Source organism: Rutilus rutilus (genome assembly GCF_951802725.1).
Source record: "Rutilus rutilus genome assembly, chromosome: 15".
Classification (NCBI taxonomy): domain Eukaryota; kingdom Metazoa; phylum Chordata; class Actinopteri; order Cypriniformes; family Leuciscidae; genus Rutilus; species Rutilus rutilus.
The window spans coordinates 19,075,605-19,096,308 of record NC_140220.1 but is presented as its reverse complement, the minus strand read 5'-3'; the positions used below and the strand labels follow the sequence as shown (position 1 = coordinate 19,096,308).

Here is a 20,704-nt window from a genome sequence, read left to right as displayed (position 1 = left end):
ACTATGTGAGAGGTCAGCTATAGCACTCCTGGGTAGAGTGTTCTGGAAGATATCTCCTGGAGAGCAGGAAACAGATGTGACCCACCCACCTGTCAGAGAGCCCCCCCCGCCCAGCTCACGCACACACAAACTCATACAGACAAACACACAGTAAGCTAGTGCAGGAAAATATGTCACGCCATTGTTCCAGTAGTTTCCGCCGAGCGGATTGACTCAGCCTCATCTTAGCGCTCTGTATCTGTTTGGTCTCTGGTTATTTTTAAAAACAGCTTTCATAAGCGTTAAGGACGTGCTAAACTCCCCAACTCTCTCTGGCTCGGGTCCACTGCAGGAAAGTACCATTGTTCTTAGGATACGGTATTATGTTTATTAGGCATTGTATCCTTTGAAGAACCATGTAAATACCATGATGATATAAATATGTTTAATCGGCATCACAGTCATGTTTCCTTTAGGCTAGTAGGCTGCGCATGTGCATGACCACATACTTCTGATGTGGCTCCTGCACAGACAGGGAAGTTTCCGAATAGAAGCAAAAAAAACAAAAAATATATGCAATCCATGGACACCATTTCATCTGGAATCTATTGCATGTCTATTAATAGAAGAGTATGAACAATCCATTCCAAACCAAAGAGAAAAATTATGTTTACAAGCATACAAAAACTAGTTTTTCTCGACAAAACAACTAACAGCTCACCAATAACAAATAACTAGCATCCTGTCACGGTTAACCTGAATATTTGTATTTTTGTCCTTTTATATATCACAATTTCAACTATATGTAACAATTGCAACTTTATACTGTTACAGCTGCGACTATGTCACAATTACAACTTTTTATATATCACAATTTCAATTATATGTTGCAGTTTCGACTTTGTCACAATTGTGAATTTTAACATATTAAAATTTCAACTATATGTAACAATTGCGCCTTTATGCCAACTGCAAATTTCAAAATTGCAACATTTTATATATCAAAATTTCAACTATATGTAACAATTGCAACTTTATACTGTTACAGCTGCGACTTTGTCACAATTACAACTTTTTATATATCACAATTTCAATTATATGTTGCAATTTCGACTTTGTCACAAGTGCGAATTTTAATATATCAAAATTTCAACTATATATAACAATTGCAACTTTGTCATAACTGCAACTGTCAAAATTGCGACTTTTTATATATCACAATTTTACCTGTATATGTAAGAGTTGTGACTATCACAACTGCAACTTTGTAACAATTACTTTATATCTCACAATTGCAACTTTTTATATTTCACTAGTGCGACTTAATGTCTTATATTTTCAAATTTACACATCACAATTGTGATTCACTATATTTCTCGAATGTATTTAGTTCACAATTGCGAATTTATCTCACAATGTAACTTAACATCGAACAAAGGTGACTTTATTTCTTACAATGTGACTATATTTCTCATGATTGCAAATGCAGCAGATGGCTGAGACAATCTGACGTGGGCCAGAATCACGCCCGACATCTGTCTTGATGATAACACACCTCATGAGCTTTGAAAGAATAGTTCAAGAACTCGTTCAACATTAAACACACCCAGGAGACTGTGATCCAGGGGAGAATCTGCTTTTACAGTTAATTTCTAGCACAGTTATTTCTCCTCATCTTTGAGGGGGGCAGAATGAAATGAATATTTGGAGGATGGATTACCCTTTATTATTGCTTTAAGAATTCAGACATTATGAACTCATCATAGCTAAAGCTTCATCATTATACAAAAACAACAGGGGGAGATTCCAGAAGTGCACCTATATCATTCCTGAACTCAGTGCTGGTTAATATGTCTCTCAAACAGCTGTGTTCTGTGTTGTTGTCACTGAGCAGGCCAAAGTCTCTGCACTTTTTGGCAGACTTCAAGTCCATGCGAACAGTCAGTCGGTCAGTGTCTGGCTGGGTCTAGAGACGGCTTTCAGGAATTCTTTTGAAGTCGAGCAGTGACCATGTTCATGAGTCGGCTCTGACCAGTGCAGTGGAATGTGATGGGATTTTTTAGCTGGAAAGGTTGTGAGAATGACCCATGTGCTGTAGACATTGTCACATGGCATTACAAATACCAGATACTTCATTTCATATCGCTAAAGTCAAAGATAAACAAATGGAAACTGCTTTAGCACTTGATAAGCTTGGCATTTATTAGTGGTACTATTAGCATGACTATTATTATAGCTATATTATAGCTTATAGTGTGGAATTTGAACAAATCACTAAGTTATAAACTTCAGCTTGACAATAAAATGGTTAAAAAAATAAATACTGTAAACTTACACTGAAGGAAAGTCCCTTGTGCACTTAATTGTATTGAATGTTCATTTGTAGTATAAACAAAAAACACTGCACTTGCAAATAATATAATATTAATGAAATAAAAGGCCACTTACACATACCTTTAGAGGACACGCGTTCACGAGTTACACTTTATTTAATGGTGTCTTTGTTACAGTGTAATTATATGATTAAGTACTAAGCAATAATAATTAACAACATGTACCTACTATAGGGTAAGGATGAGTTTGGTTTGTGTTTAGTTGCTTGTTATTATGCATAATTTACTGTTATAACTATAGTAAGTGCATGCAGCGAGGACACGGTAAAATAAAGTCTTGACTTTCACTTTAAAACTTTCACTTTAAAGTACATTTTAAATCATTGTTTTAATATTATTTTGTCATGCTTTAAAGAAGTACACATATTTTTTTTTGTGTGTACTAACTAATTTTAACTATGGCGTTATTCAATATTATTTTGAAGTTAATTTGTACACTAAACTGCAACTTCATCATTACTAGTGTGTTATTGACATACAAGTTTCAATAAGATGACATTAAAGTATATTTCAGTTACCATAAATGCTTGTCAGTTCATTTGGCGGTATCATTATGAAAGACATACTTAAAGGAATAGTTCATTTAAAAATGAAAATTCTGTCATCATTTACTCATCCTCAAGTTCTTTCAAACCTGTATGAGTTTCTTTCTTATGCTGAACACAAAAGAAGATATTTTGAAGAATGTCGGTAACCAGACAGTTGATGGATGAGTAAATGATGACAGAATTTTATTTTTAAGTCCCTTTAAGTCCTACTTAAGTGGGTCAAAAAAGTACTCTTAAGTTTAACTAATTGCATTTAATATAAATTTTAAGTATAACACATTTTCATTTAGTTGCAATTAAAACCTGAATAGCAACATGCTAAAAACACCCAGTATCCTAGCATTGTGTCAGTAACCTTTGAACGGAAAAGCACCACTTTCTTTAGAAACTGTAAAAATCTAGCTTGATGTAAAAAGTCACATTTTTTTCTTTGCAGAACTGTGGTGTGGAGACTGATAACTTGAAGACTCTGGCAGGTCAGATGCGAGCAGCATCCAATAACTTGCACAACTGTGCGTCAGAACGGAGGAAAAATCCTTCTTATGATGGAGTAAGCCCAAACAAACCACCTAACGTGTTCCTCACCGCTGTGGTGGAGCTGATAGCGGCTGCCAAGGGCATGCTGGCCTGGCTTGACAGGTATGTGAGATTTACACAGACGCACGCACACACACACACACACACACACAATTTCTTTCTCTACAGACTCTGTTAGCTTTCGGAACAAATGTTTTGAAAATAACGTTACATAAAAAATTCTACTCACGTTAGGAAAAGTGAAAATTTTCAGTGGGAAAGTGGGAATTTGCTAGCTTGACACAATATTTTCTTATTAGCTATGAATTGTAGTACAAGGATCATTGACAGCGTTTTTAAACGCCGTAACTGCAAATTAACTTCAGGGTCATTTTTACTGGCAGCTGTCTCACCAACTATTGCTTTGGTTTTGTGCTCCAGTCAAAACACCTTAAATCTTTCCTCATGACGTCAGACAGACTGCTGGCATTCAGACACACACGTACATATATACTGCACTGCATGTTTGGGCTTGAAACGACACATACCAGAATTCACCAACATTTGATCACGTCGGATGAGTTACACTTCTGTTGTCTTTGCGTGCAGGACCCCCCTCACAGGAATCAGTGATTTCACCTCAACCAAGAACAAGATCATTCAGCTCTGTCTGGAACTGACCACAACTGTCCAGAAGGTTTGTTACTGTGTTAATGATCCGTTCATCTCCTAGTCGAAGCTCTTACCATTAGACACATTCAACAAGTTTGCATTAAACCAGTCAAAAGTACAAACACATTATTAATGTTACAAATTATCATTACTTTTGTTTGAAATAGAAACGTGTTTTTTTTTTTTTATTCAGTCTTTATCGAATGCAGAATTTCTTTTCTTTTTTGGTAAATATTGTGTAAAATATTATTCAATTTAATGCACATTTTACCGAGGTCATTATTGTTAACTAAACTAAAACTGCAACCATAAAAAAAACAAAAACATTTTCTTTACTTCTGAATTTAAGGTTAACTGAAATAAAATATAAATAACCTTAAACTTATTTTATTTCAGACAGTCAACATTTTTCATTTTCGTTTAAGCATTTCTCATTGTTGAAGCAGTAAAACAAATTAAACTAAATTAACCAAAACTAATAAATTAAAATGAATAAATACTATATAGACGTAATACAATTTTCTTTTAAATGACAACACACAACAAAACTTCTAAAACTTTAAACTTTCTTTAAAACGTTCTTAAAACGGAAAATATGTATAAAAACTAATTCAAAATATTAACAAAAATATAACAGTATGTCAATGAAACTAAAAATAAATTGCAACTTGCACAAAAAAATATATATATGCAGAAATTATTTTCAACCTTCATTCTGTGTCAGTGATTATAATGGGTTTTATTTGCTTTTGACGTGACGCTCATATCCATTGTAGTCAAACATCAGCTGTTAAGTGACTGAACGCCAGTGGGTGGGGCCTATGGTGCGACAGTGTATTACTATTCGTTAATGTCTTGCTCTGGAGGCAGGAATATGCAAATCTATTTGCCAGTGTGACGTCACAGGTCACCCAGTAACAAAACAAGCTGTTTTTGGAGCTTGATTAAATAAATGCTTTGTTTATAATCAGGACGTTTTAAGCTGTTAAACTTGCAGGATGTTTAATGATACAAAGAGTGTATTAAGGTATGTCTTTATGAGCTCTTTACACACGGACGTCTCCTGAAGCACAGAGAAACATATGGTTTTACTGAGGCTGTCTCAGTGGGGATGGGCGGCTCATAACTGTGATCGATGTCTCGGCTCTGTTTTTGCTCTTCATAGTCTCATAGCTCTCAAACACCACAATCCAAACTCTGCAGCAATTATCCCGTCAAACGTGTCTTTAAACCATAATTAAACACAGGCGATAGGCCCTTCTCCATCTATTTGTCAGCACAATCCAGATTTCGAATCCTTATATTACATTTCTTAAATACTTTCTTTGGTATTTTGATTTCATGTTTACCATTCCATATTTTCCTGTGGGAACTCAACATAATGCGGTGTCTCATACGAATCCTCCCTTTTTAATTGCAGGACTGCACTGTGTTTGAAATGGAGGAGAAGATATTAGAAGTGGTAAGTAGAAAGTCTTGCCGTCCGTCGTTTTACACACAGTATATTTATGAATTCCCATGAAGCAGCAACATTATTCAGGCAGGCAAACTTCTCTCAGGTCAGAGATTCAGCTGTTATCTGTGATGCATTTGGGTTCATTGTAAGTGTGGAGATGTTTTCCTCAGAAAGCACTGGAGCATCCTGTGTATAACAGTATCTCACAGTCTTCATCAAAGGAATGTTCTGGATGCAATACAATAATTTGGACTGTTTGTAAAAACTAGCATAGATTGCTTGTGCACTTGAAGTCTATGGGGCAAGGCATTACACTTTAAAAAAAAAATGTATACACATACAAAATACATTCTCCTACTTTAGCTTGATATGCAAGTGTGTTCAAGTGAAATATAATCAATGAGAAATTATATTAGCAATACTTCCTTGTATTCTTTTGGGATTTGATTGGATGGGATTTGATAAGTTATGATGTTTGGTTAATATCATTTATCCAGTTCCTCAAGGCCATGGTAATGTCAACAGAATAGAAAAACAGTTTCAATAATCATGCACAATAAAGCCATGTCACTCCAAAATATGTTGCCTTTCATTGACTGACTTTCATTGTCACTCACCCAACATTTAATTTCCCAACTGCCATGAACTAACCAACATAATAAAGCCATATTCAGATAAAACTTTTAGCACCACTTTGAAAGCGTTGCGAAATATGTAGTCTCAGCCTCAGATGTCACGGACCGCTGGCTGAACGTCTGATGTGTAAGGCACACAAATTTATTAGATGCACGCCGGTCTGTTATCCAAGGGACATCGACTTAATGATTGGTTGCTTTACATGTCGGTCAGATGTTCTGTTGGGCGGTCCCCTTGGCTAATGAAAGCTGCGATGGGTCCAGGGCTGTGTTCGAAATCGCCCCCTATACCCTCATTCACTATTCCCTACATTACTCCACTAATATAGTCCACTTGAAGGAGTGAATGAAAACGAGTGAGTGAATTCGGACACTGAGTTCGCTGGGAGGGATGACGCTTTTGCATAGTTTGTGCCTGCAGTTTAATAATCATTTGAAGCTTAGCAAACTGGCAGCTCCAGTAGTAATGAAACAATTTATCTTGAACTCTAGCATGTATAAGCCTTATTAAACAATTTAATAATCAATCAAAAAGCAATTTATACCTGTAGGATATTACGCTGTACCCACATTGGACCAGTGGTTTGGAAAATGGATGGATGGATGATATTCAGCTGCAGACGCCATCTTCTGGTCAGACGCGGGAATTCATTAGACATGACCCTCAAAGTGCATTATGGGTATTATGTAGCCGATTAGCTTGCATAGGTTGTACGCTCGTTATTGCAGTGCATCATGGGATTGAATGAGTGCACTCAATAACGTCCGCTATGATTTCGGACACCACTTCAAATGGCTGTTCCCACAAAATGTGTCCTATTTAAGGGTATAGGGGGTGATTTCGGACACAGCCCAGATCTTCTGCTATCAATCTGAAGGTCTGGGAACACAAAACTACGAAATATGCATGAAGCAACTTAATATAATTTTGCAAAAATGTCGCCATAGTTCTGGATACGTTATCATAACCAAATGGTGGATTCTAAGTACCACAACATTCTGTTCTATCTGTTTACTTAAGGCACGGGTTTTGACTGGCATTTGTGACTCCACCATGAGAATGACCTCTGACCCCTTGAAGACTCACATGACCTGTTTGGAGGAAGTCCCCATCCCCAATATCAAACCAGGCGAGGGACTGGTGAGTGTCAACAGTCTTTGCACACGACCCGCTGGTATGTTTGTGCTCGTTGTGTAACAACTGCATGTTATTTGCTTATTCTTTGAAGGGGATGTATATCAAATCCACTTACGATGGACTTCACGTCATCACCGGAACCACAGAAAATGTAAGCTGAGCTTCTTTAACTCACTATAGAACAATAGATCGCTGTGACTTGTTTTGCTGTTAATGCATCAATGTCCAGCATCATTCACGCCACTTCATAGTCTGTGTATAATAGATTGCCAAGATCCATAAAACAAGAAACAGAGCATTACTTCAATTGATTAATAATGCCAGTCTCTGTTTCACTCCTCAGTCTCCAGCGGACAGAACTCAGCGGATTCATGCAGGCGATGAGGTGATACAAGTCAACAGACAAACAGTGGTGAGCCCATCCGTCTGTCACATGATAGTGAGGAGGATAATGGGTAATAATCTGCTCTAAAAGAGTGAGAGGAAGCAAGCTTTTGTGTTGGACTGAATAAACCTGATCCATGGGAGAGAGAGATATGTCAGTGCTGAAAAGCCTTTTGGATAACCATATTGTTATGGACTTCTTTATCATTGTTTTGGATCAGTGCTGTTTTTTATTCACCTCATATTTACAGTGAAAGCACTGGTGCCGAACCATTTGTGTTTGTACAACATAAAGCCATTCAAACTGCATTTGTCCAGCTACAGTAGGATCAACTTTCCCCCATGTATGGTCATTTATGTCCAGGTTGAATTTCAAGTCCAACCTTGTGAAAAAGAAGTGCACTTAATTGTATTTAATGTGCCCTTGTAGTGTACTTCAAATCTTAAAAGTATAGTTTTAAAAACTGTACTTGCAGGTGATATAATATTAATGAAATAAAATGTCACTTAAGTCAACTTAGAGTACACTTTCATGACTAACACAACTAAGTACACACTTTAAACATTCACTTAATCTGTTGTCGTGTTTTAAAGAACCGCTTATTTTGATTAACATACTAAAGCATGTGTTAAGTAGTTGATTGAGTACACACTATTTTAACTGTAGTGTGTTATTTGATATTACATTATTAAAGTTAATATATTTTTTAAATGTATTAAATTGCAACTTCATCATTATAAATGTGTAATTGTAAAAACACATACTAAAGCATGTGTTAAGTAGTTGATTGAGTACACACTATTTTAACTGTAGTGTGTTATTTGATATTACATTATTAAAGTTAATATATTTTTTAAATGTATTAAATTGCAACTTCATCATTATAAATGTGTAATTGTAAATACACTTAAATACATGACATAAAAGTTTCAGTTGAAATTACATTAAAGTATATTTTAGTTTACCATAAATGCTTGTTGGTACATTGGCAAGATACTCTTATATAAACATATTTAATGACAATAAAAGTAGTTATAAAATATAAATATGTTCTATTTATATATAAATATGTACTTAATCCCACTTAATAGTACCTAATAGTCTAAAAGCTCTTAAGTTCAACTAATTGGATTTACTATTAATGTAAACTATAATACAATTTCATTTAATTGTAAATAACATAAAATGAATCAAAATCATTACATTTATTTCACACATAAGTATTGTAATGATTATCCACTGAAAACATGGAACAAGAGCAGACGTGTATATTAGAAGTATATTCACAAGGGTATTTCCGCATCACAGCAAAAAATAAATAAATAAATACATAATTGTGAGATAAAGTTCAAAATAAGAAATGAAGTCAAATTTTGAGACGTCACAATTAGGAAAAAATCTTCACATTTACAATTTAAATAATATATAATTTATTTACACTGCATTACACTAATGAGAATGCATTACGGTAATGAGAAATTTGCGCGATTTTTATGAACGTCGTTCCCCAATGCAAATAAATCTTATTGTCCTAAATTGGTACTGGAAATAGGATTCATTTTCATTAAGTGAATTATAATTTCTTATTTCACAGGTTTGATTTTGGGGTGAAATATGGTTTTTGACAGGTTTTGTGACAGTAAACTGATGTACTCCTGTAACTTCTCAGGTGGGCTGGCATTTGAAGAGTCTGGTGGAAAAGCTCAGGGAAGATCCTCAGAATGTGACACTGATGGTGAAGAAAAGACCGTCCGGCACCTGTGGCTTCACACCCGCACCACTGAAGAACATGCGCTGGAGACCCCCTGTCGTCCAGGTACTGCCCTCGCTCTCCTATAGATAGCTGTCTCTTAGATTTGGGCTGGATTACAATTAGCATGCTGTTGACATCAGGATTGTTGAAAAGTAGCCTTTTTGCATGGTTCTGGACTAATATTGTCCACTCTGAGTGGATCCATCATGTCAGCTTTAACCCAGTGACATCAGTTTGATGCTGGATGGCCTGTTTTGTATGCTTTAGTCAGATGCAAATTACACACTTTATTAAAGCTAGGGTGTGCATTTTCAGTGAGGCTAGCAATAGCAAGCTAGCTTTGAAAGCAAGCACACTGATTTTTACTATATTTTTGATCAAATAAATACAATTGAGCATACGAGACAAAAATATAAAAAAAATGTTACCTGACCCCAAACTTTTGAACACTAGTGTATACTGTTACAGTATGCAAATAGTCATAGCTTGTGAGGTATTTTACAGTGTGTTTCTCTGTTTCACATTTGCACAAACTCCATGAACTTTCATTGTTTCAACATGAGTGGATGGGTTTGCATGGGTGTTGCAGGACTAAAACAATGAAACACTTCTTCCCCTCCACATACACATTAACTTGCCTCTGAAAATGCATGTAGATTTCACAGATCTTTCACAGCTGACTTGTGTTGATTATCAGTTCAGATTGCTGGAGCAGCAGCAGGGTTACACATCAGGATGTGTGTTTCCACTTGATTAAACTCCCGGTCCAAATGTCACGCAGCCATTGATTTTAGAAATACTGTTGCTAATATTAGTCCATATGGACTCTCCCAAACCCCTCGCCATTCTTTTTAAAGGTCAGACCGTAGACTACAGCTCAAGACAAGCGATTTCCATTTGATGAAAAAACATTAATGTAAAAATCCATGAGAAATAGTTTATGTATTAATGTTTTTTTTTTTTTTGTGTAAAATGGAGATTGCGATTATCCCACAATTCTGAAGAAAAAACATTAGACAACCAAACAAAATAACTTGTAAACTAGAGGTTCAGACAGATGGTTCATTGCTTTAGTCTATTTAAAAAATATATAAATTTGAAAGAAATTATGTAAAAAAATGATTTGTGTTGTGGTAAACAAGGTCTTAATGTCTCATTCATAAAAGACTTGTTTCATTATTCGATGAATCTGTGTTTGTTAATAAATCTTTAAAATGAATGATTCAATGACAAAAACTTTTTTTAAACGTGTCGCCACCACCTGGCGTAACAATAAGAATTAGGCTACAATACATACAAGTGTCAAAATACTTTAAAAAGATGATTTACTGTTTATACCAAAACTATAAACTTTACACTTTTATCCCCTGTTATTTAAATATTTGTAACACATAAATAATGATAATGTGTGGTTGAAAAGACTGTTTGTAAAGCTGCTTTATACTGTACATTTACATGGCAGCTGCTCTCTACAGATCAGCGGCAGCGCAAACTCAGATTCGAATGTTGCAGTGTGATGACTGTACTTTCAAAGGGTAACCAAAATCCCTAAAGTCTTTGGTTTAAACAATTTCACATTGTAAGCGTCAGCGGAGCGTGAGCAGCACATGTTTTGTTGTCACTGCCCATATCAATGAATGACAGCATTCACGTCGGAAGTATGACGGCCAACCATCTCATTCATTAACATGGGCAGTGACAAATTACGAGTTGTTCAATGACGCTTGCGATGTGAAACAGATGTAATAGACAAAGCGGAATCGTTGTCATTTAGGAATAAGATCGCGTGGGTGTTTGAATCAAGATCGTGATCTTTTTAATGATTAATCGTGCAACTCTACCTGAAATCAGGGATTTTTGCCTGAAAAAACAGTTAAGTAACAACTTAGCAACCACCTACAAACTCATAGTTTACAAACCCATCCATAATGTCCTATACCATTGTGGTGATGAGTTTTGCACAAACAAATGTTACCGGTCCTACTCTATCTGCTCCGAGCGGGATTCGAACTGACCTTTTCAGCATGGGAGGCTAACAATGATGCTAAAGACTGCAGTCACTAGCGTGCCTCTTGAGATCAGGGGAGTGAGGTTTACTCACACAGCTCTTACAAGCTTGCCTCCGTTACACTCACCCCCCTAAACTTTACTCCCATACGGGTCACGGCACCAAATGTAACCCCTCTGGTTTTCGAATTGGCGTCTCCGGCATGGGATGTAGGTGTGCTAACAAGGATGCTAAAAACCTAGCGTCAGTTGCTAGTGCACCATTCAGGCCAGAAGAGTAGAGTTTACACGCACAGCTCTTACTATCTTGCCTCCGTTACACAAGCACCACTCACATTTCAGAAAGTGTAAAAATCTAGTTTACAAAATGTACCTTTTAATTAATGAAAGGCCTGCTTGCCAACAAATGTTCTTTTCAATATCTGTTTATGCAGTTCATATAATCCATACAGGAACTTATTAAGTGTAAAGACTATTACCGGTTATTTTAACAAAAGTTGAACAGTACTTTTGGAATGATGTGGACTTAAGTTAATTCTTGCCCTGGCAAAGTCTATGATTAAAGGCTTAAAGAAAGTCTACATTCAACAAAAATTGGCATGTCTTAACAAACAAAGCAAGGCCTTGAGATGAAAAAAATGATTGTAGTGATTTGGTGTTGAGATCAAAGATTGATGGATTGAAATGGAGTGAAATTGATCCAACTGTTAATCTCATTTAAAAAGATTATGCAAGATGCAATTTAGCAAGGGTTTCTTCGCAGTTATCATATGCAAACATATCTTAAACATGGCAGAATGAGGGATTAATAACATTGTTTGTTTTAGAGCCCATCGTATGTGCCTGCCGCCCAGTCATCCAGAAATCCTGTGCAAATCTCCATCAAGCGGCCGGAGAAACCTGCCATTTTAGATCTCTATATTCCTCCTCCTCCTTCCATGCCATACAGCCCACGGTCAGTATCTGTTTCTCTGATAACGTTTCGCCATCATATTAAATTAATTACTCTGTGGCTCTGTTTCAAAACATAGTGAATTGTCTTACTGTACTTCCTGCATAGGCAGATGCCTTCTTAGGCATAATACGCATTACAAATTATGTAATCATTGATTCATCATTTTGTAGAAGTAGAGTTAAAAAATCTTGCTGAATTTTTTGTAGAAAAGGTACATCGCCATCTTACTCAAACCAAACGGTCTTAAACGCAGTCATAATTACAACTTCACAACTCTTACATACGAACTTCCCAAGAGAACTTGAATGCACCATAAGCTCGAATAAGCACAGAAATGCATAGTGAACATGCACCAATATTGGGTTGAACGGCCATTTTTATTTGTAATTATGAACTTTTTACCTATAGGCCTACTATACTTCATCCACCATCTTAGAGAATTTTAAAATGCTGTCTTGTATTGTTAACACTATAATGCTTCTTTATCTCTGTATGTCTGTAGAGATGCAGAGACGAGTGAATGTGCAGGTGTGAAGATGAGACCAAAAGGTTCAGAGTCGCCAAACTCGTCTCTGGATTTAGCTGGTAGACGGCGTTCAAATGTCAGCGACTACACCAGCAAACCTAACGTAAATCCAGCTGAGGTCGTCATCCCACAAGCAAGACTGAGACAGCGGACTCCATCTAGAGGTCAGTACCTGTTTAACAAACAGTACTTTATTTTTGCAACATTTCCAAAGTATTGTTTTTCTCACTCACAAGCCATCATAGGTGAATATGACTTTCTTCTTTCAGCCAAACACTAACGGATTTATAGTATATTAAAAAATATCCTGGCTCTTCCAAGCTTTATAATGGGGGTGAGTAGAGTTTTTGAATCCCAAAATAGTACATCCATCCATCCATCCATCATAAAAGTAATCCATACGGCTCCAGGGGGTTAATAAAGGCTTTAGTTAAGGGTCAGAGGTCACTCATCCGCCAGAACTAGACTCGCGTACGGCCGTTACCGGAAGCCAGTGATTATAGTTTATAAAGGTATTCACCTTATTTTCGAACGCGGAAGTAAACATGGGTCCAGTATCCGGTTTTTGTGCGGCACTTCCGTTTCCTCGCTTCCCTGGGCTAACTAACGATATCAATCGCAAAGGATTATGCAGAATTGACAGAAAAATGTTACACATAACGTAACAGATGAATACAACAAAGATCTAAAGCCCCGCCTCACCCAGTTCGGGTACCGGACCTGGTTGAAAACACTCATGCATCTAGCTGGCAGAGTGCCAACTTCGCCGGCGCCTTCAGCACCGCCCTAAACACGGCCGAGCCAGCGCTGGATATCTATGGAGGTATTTTTGTCATGTCAAATGTATTAATAATGCCATCAGAATGCAACCAAAGCACAGGACAGCAATAAGTAGATGGCTATAAATAATTGTAAATCATACAAAATAAACGCCATGATGACTAGATTTTATATAGGGGTTACTATGATTTTGTTTCTCCTTATGGTGCGTTCACACCGAACGAGAGAGTGAACGCAGCATTAGAGTTTTTTATTGAGACTTCATAGCCCAGCCACTTTTCTGTTATAGGGTGGTCTTCTGTAGGTCTTGTGTTCACGAAATGAAAAGAACAAACATACGGTCGTTTCGGCGCGGTTTCTTCAAATGTAAAGCTTTTAACCACAGGCGAAGGGTGCGGTAAAGTAGGTTTTATGTTGGACATTCGTTAGACATTCGCCAAGCAAATTAAGGGACTGTCTCAAAACTGCACACACACACACACACACACACACACACAAATAAGCATTCCAAGGTGCGAAACCACGCAAAGCATACTAATAAAATGTAAAGATGTGAATTAAGTGGACAACCTATTTTGCGTCAATACTGCCGACGTTGTCTTTGCTGCTATATATTTATGTTTAACATAGGCCTTCCACAACTCTCTCCCCATATGTCGAATATATCACCAATGAGGCTTATCATATGTCACCAAGCAGCAGCAGCGCCGCGTCAGACACGTTTCTGGTGTGCAGAGATATAGAAAACGCCACGCAACAGAAACGCCAAGTAAATCTTTCTTTTGTACCAGTTATTATGACAACCTCTAACTGCACAAACAACCCCGTCTTCCTTGAAGCCATAACGATGAGTTAGTTGTTATGAATACTTGTTTGATTAACCGCTACGGTGAGCTCGCCAGTGACCGGAAGTGCCTGACCGGAAGTCTCGCACAAAATACCGTCAACTGGCTGCGTCCGTATTTCCGTTAAAAATAAGGTGAATAAATATGGATATTTTTCTTACAAGAACCCATCGCTTTGCTTCTGAAGGCCTTTATTAACCCCTTGGAGCTGTATGGAGCACTTTTATGATGGATGGATGCGCTTTTTTGGGTTTTAAAAACTCTACTTACTCCCATTATAAAGTTTGGAAGAGCCAGGATATTTTTTTTATATCACTCCGATTGTGTTTGGCTAAAAGAAGAGAGTCATATATACCTAGGATGGCTTGAGGGTGAGTAAATTATGGGATCATTTTCATTTTGGGGGAAAATAATTTTTTCAGTTTTTTTTTTTTCTTATCCAAACTTAAATTAGTTTATTAGCACGTAGTCTGAACAGCAAAAAAAAAAAGAAAAAAAAAAAGGATGAACCCAATGCAAACCAAATTAATATTTCAGATGACAAGTTTAGTCCAGTTCATTATATGAGCCGGTTCACAAAATCACAGGTTATTAAAATCAGTCTGACAGTTTAGTCCAATTCATGGATAAATGACTCTTATGAGCCAGTTTTGTTAATAAATGGTTCAAAAGACTCACAAAATTAGAATCAGTCTGACGAATCAATCACTGAATGAACTTACTGAATCAACAAGACTCACTTAACGTACCGTTATCATTACTTTCATTCCGTCTGAATTACACACGTTGTTAGTGAAAATTAAATGACTAAATAAATGTCTTAGCCAGTATTCCTCAAGCAAGGACTCAATTAGACTGATTCTGTCTTTTTGCACATGCTTTAGGAAAGCCACGTCCCATGTCCATGCCGGTAGACACGTGCCTGGGCGCGTCGGACTCTCCCTCCAGACCCTGGGCTCTTGGAAGAAAAGGTAAGGGCAACACCTGCCTGTGTGTAAACTACAGCTGAAACATGTTAATCTCCAGCTGTCAGCGTAAACATTTCACAAGCCCAATTACATGGGCAGGAGCAGACATAGGTCAGATAACACTGTAATATTTGCATTTTTGTCTCAGTAAATAGCTCATATACCCATCGTTCATTTGGGTCAGACATCAGTAAACATTTGGAATGTTTTTGCAGATTAGAAATTCAAGCAGAGTTGTTTTCCTGTTTTACTGAAGAATCTGAACTAAAGTCATAGTGATCATGCAGCATCATGAATTTTCTTTTACACTGTTGCAAAGTTTACTACTGTTACACTTAAAGTATACTTAAAAGTATACTTTTATACATTAAAAGTGGACCAAATTAGTCCTAAGTAGTATTGAAACAGTAGACTTACAAGTACATACTACTAGTACATTGATAATAATATACTTACTTACTACATAAAGTAAACTTAAAAAATATACTTGAACTGTACATAAGTATACTTCATAAAATTAACTTGAAGCATACTTGCTTTTTCATGCAGGAACAGACAAAAAGTATAAAAGTAACAACACATTACTCTCAGCTTTCAATAAAAAGAGTTGTCCAGTAGGTAATATAACCTGTAATGTTAAGAGATCTTTTGTGTGGCATACATAGCTCTAGGGGTCAGGAAATATTCTAAGTAGTCAGAATATAGTAATATCCTTAAAGTGTTTTGTTGTATGGTGTATGTTATTATATAAGAAATGATGTTGAATGCATTACTGTGAAACACTTGCACAAAGTAATTATGTGAAAAGTAAAAAAATAAAAACCACACACATGCAAGGCCTGGAAGAGAGTGAGCCTCAGCCAGGAGAGACAAAGTAAAGCAAAAGTAATGTTACTAGTTACTTTTTTAGGGAGTAATACAATATTGTAACTTTTAAAAGTTCCCCAAAGCTGAAGGTTTTCCTCTATAGGGGCTTTCGCACCGGAGGAACCTTTTCATAGTTCCTAGAACTACTGGCTGAAGTTCCTCTTTTTGGCATGTTCGCACCGCGGGAACTGGGAACTATTTTAGTTCTAGGAACTCCTTTTGGAGGAACTAATTCAGCTCCTACTTCAGAGTCGGTCTAAACCAGCACTATAGAAACTATCCGTGACGTTAGTTATGCTGATTGGCCGAACGCACGGTATGTTTTTCATCCTCAAACCAAACTTGGGTCTTGAGTTTAAATCCTGTCGGGCTTCTGCACTTCCGATAATGTTTATCTAGTGTTACAGTAGCCCGGTTTTAAGACTCAAAGAGTCTTAAAGTCTTCCGATAATGTTAGCTCAGTAGGCAGAGAGTTGACCGTGTTTTGTGGCTGTTTGAACGCATTTGATCACATGAGCGTTTACGAAAGAACTGCGTTTTCAACTACTTCTGGAAGTGGTCGAAAGTGGACAATTAAGCTCAAAATGTTTTAGACACCGTTCACATCTGTATTCGTAGGTTCACACCTGTATCCTGTAGCGTCGTCCACTTGTGATCCGATCGACCAAAACGCATTTTAATACCAGCGGTAAACAGGGCCTAAAAGTGTTTAATCCTTAAATGATGTGTCTCGTCTGTCCTCAGGTGAGGAGGTTTTGCACAGGTATCTGAGTAACGAACAGATCCCCACCATCTCAGAAGAGTCGCCCTGTTACCCACTGCCCTACCGGCCCACAGGCGAACGCCAGCTCGTCCGAGGGGTCGACCACATCCGCGGCAGCCAGTGTTTCATCAATGCAAACCTACACGACAGCGCCACCATACCCTACCAGGAAGCCATGGCACGCAAGCCTGCGCCGAAATCTCCCAAGAGACCCCCGTCTGAACCCTCTCTGCTCAGCAGCTGGATCGCACGACTCAAGCTGCTCACGCACTGAAGGCTGCTGGGTGTCTGCCATCCGTGTGCAGTATTATCTCTTAAAATCTGGAACGTTCCATAGCATCTGAGACCAGGATCTGTTGAAATTCAGCTCGGCCAGTATTAAAGACCTCCTCAGTGGAACACCTGTTTCTTTTCATCAAGACACTACTGAAAACTCTATTTCTCTGATTAATCAGGTCTTTAAAAGGATTTTCACTTGGAACTGTGTTGTAAGTTATTAAATTTGTGCATATATTGTATATTATAGATACTGGTCCAACTTATTTTCCACTTGTTAAATAGCTTTCTATTTTAAACATATGCATCTCTGAAATATAGAGAAGATAAGTTTAATAAGTGTCCCTTATTTAATAAACATTGCACATTGACATGTTTATAAGGCACTTCAATTCTTATTCATGTTTGGGAAATTTTCAGAATTTAAAATTGACTTCCTTTCAGTTCACAAGTGTGAATTTGAATCGATTTGGCCACGACTCACAGGAAGTTGGAATGACAGGAAGTTGAGTTTACTAAAAATGCAAAGTAATCATTTCAATGGTCCAAGACATTTTGACTAATTATGCCTGATAAGTAGAATCTATACGTTATGCTCAACTGATTAGACATATTTCTCAAAACTAAGTTCAACACTTCACACTCTCAACAGTCAACAGACTCTAACAGTCAATTTTTGTCATTGTGTCATACAGTACCACTATATGGAAGTTGGTAAGGTCGGTATTTTTTTTGAAGGAAATTAATACTTTTATTCAGCAAGTATGCAATAAATCGGTCAAAAGTGACAGTAAATACCTTTACATTGTTACAAAAGATTTCTATTTAAAATAAATAAATATGACTCTGTTTTCACAAAAATACTAAGCAACAATTGTATTGTTATTAATTGTGATAATATGTTACCAAATCAGCATATCTGAAGGATCATGTGACTGAAGATTGGAGTAATGATGCTGAAAATTCAGCTTTGACATCACAGGACATTTTAAAATAGTTATTTAAACAGTTAAACAGTAATTTAATATTGTAAAATGTTTTTTGTTGTTGTTGTCTTCGTCATAGAATTTTGACTGTTGCAAACTGCATTTTTACATTTTATACCACCCGACCCACCATAAACAACCCGACCCAGCCCCAAAAGAGCAATCCCCAATTAGAACAACAGGATATCTGAAGAGGGGAGGACAACAATTAAATAAAAATAAATTACATACATGCATATATACACCTACATAAAAGCAAAGACACATGCATAATTGAGATGATGATAATATTAATAAAAATACATTACATATAAATACATATATACATATACCCCCACTCAATCCACGTCTAAGGTTTGTAAATCATTAAAGAATGTAATAAATTGTTATTATTAAATATGCTAAAAATAAACCGACCACAAACTTTTGAATGGTACTGTGATGTGTTATATATATATTTTTAATATATATATTTATTAAATACTACACCAATAGCAGTTTATTCTGTTCATTCCATTTGGAATTTGACTTCCTTAAATTCATATTTAACTTAGCCTACATAGGCTGTTTCTGCATCCTGTTTGCTACCTCAATTCAAATTCAGGAATTGGCATTCTGAACTCAACTCTGAATGGCAGAGAACCCTGGTGAGAAGATATTTCATAGCGTGAAGTGTCTGCTACATGAGCACAATATAGAGTCTGAAAGCCTTTTTACTTTACTTACATTTCAGTGTGAAAATAACTGACTTTCTTAGATAATATAAATGTTCTTCTGTGTTGAACGTTGTTCATGCTTAAATCATTTCAACAGTTACAGATGCAAACACTGTTAAAAAAAAGAACACTTCTCTTTGAGTCTTAAAACCAGGCTACTGTAACACTAGAGCAAGTCTTAGTTTTGAGAAAGATAGGATACTACTTGATACTTGTTTATGTTGTCAAGCACTGTTAATAAAGAATGCTATAAATGGAAATATCCTCTCATTCCGTGGATTCTTGTCTGGGGCAAATGTGGTCAGCTTTTCTATTACGTTTTTCCTCCAGGGGGCGCTCGGCGGCTCGGAAAGACAACTTGAGTTTTTTTGTGTATCAAAAAAAGTAATCTATAATTGTTTAAATCTTATCATTCAAAAAAATGTTTTAAAAATAAAAACATTTAAATCTATTAATTCCAACTATTTCTACATAAATAATCTATAATATTGTTTATTTGTTTAAAAAGGTAATCTTATCACAAGTCGTTAATATTTGAGAATGATTATATTTTTCAAATATCTTACCTGTCTTTTTATCAGTCAGCAAATACAGATATAATATAACAGAGTATCAAACAATATACAACAAAGAACAGCAAAAATATAAAATAACCAAATAAAAGAATAAAAGAATAAATAATAAAAACGGCCTGCAAATATAAATATATTTAAAGAAACTAATGGGGAATCTTGAAAAAAGCACAACAAGACAGTGTTGGTATTTTTTCGATACAGAGAGCGTTTCAAAATATTGTTGCAACTTGCGAAACGCCTTGAAATGTGGCTAATGATTGGAGGATTTGCACTTGTGAATATAGCCAGGAGTAATACATTTATAAGATCAAATTCTTTTTAAAATGATTTTATCTGTTTTCATAAAATCAAACAATACATCGTTCCAAATTAAAGGAAACTGAGAGTACACAAAATCAATCACATATCCTGAAAAACTTTCCCAAAACACTTTTTAAATTTTATTAGGTAAAAATTAGCTGAATCTGTGATTAATTTGAAAAATACCTACCTGTTCACACTAAGGTATTCATGTGGCAATAGCCAACCATTTTCCCAGTTTACAATATTAGCAAGGTTACTCCAATAGGAAATTACATATGGTTTGGTGACAACCTCTCTGTGAAAGAGCACAAATCGATTTATTACTTGAATGTGGAACAAGACAAGCTTTAACCATTGCTGAGATTATTAATTTAATTAGATTAATTAGATTATACACGACTTAGAATTGTCACAATAACACAGATAGAAACAGTCACTCCACAAGAGACAAATCAACAAATGGGAATACAGATTTTCCCCACTCACCCAGTTAACTCCCCAAGTTAAACAGCTTACAAATACTTAAGTTAACAACTCAATATCAAAATAAACCGATAAAAAAGAAAAAAATGAAAATAATCACATATTACCACACAAGGAACAAAAATAACCCAAAAAATTAAAACTCACATTAACCATTCACAAAACAACTGATTGATTTA

At 36.2% G+C, this 20,704-nt stretch overlaps 1 protein-coding gene across 2 annotated transcripts in view; it reads left to right on the top strand.

The window, feature by feature from the left end:
- cnksr3 (cnksr family member 3) overlaps positions 1-18,651 on the top strand; it is a 36,400-nt gene extending 17,749 nt beyond the window's left edge. Inside the window, exons 3-13 of one of the 2 annotated variants that reach the window (XM_084433083.1) lie at positions 3,357-3,559; positions 4,046-4,133; positions 5,529-5,570; positions 7,221-7,340; positions 7,429-7,488; positions 7,681-7,749; positions 9,392-9,538; positions 12,310-12,437; positions 12,940-13,127; positions 15,473-15,559; positions 17,168-18,651. In XM_084433083.1, coding sequence (XP_084289209.1) covers positions 3,357-3,559; positions 4,046-4,133; positions 5,529-5,570; positions 7,221-7,340; positions 7,429-7,488; positions 7,681-7,749; positions 9,392-9,538; positions 12,310-12,437; positions 12,940-13,127; positions 15,473-15,559; positions 17,168-17,460 — 1,425 coding nt within the window. In that variant the 3' untranslated portion in view covers positions 17,461-18,651. Of the gene's footprint in view, positions 1-3,356; positions 3,560-4,045; positions 4,134-5,528; positions 5,571-7,220; positions 7,341-7,428; positions 7,489-7,680; positions 7,750-9,391; positions 9,539-12,309; positions 12,438-12,939; positions 13,254-14,885; positions 15,068-15,472; positions 15,560-17,167 lie in introns of those variants that run through there. The other variant, XM_084433084.1, reaches the window with a different exon arrangement.
- Positions 18,652-20,704: the final 2,053 nt, after the last annotated feature.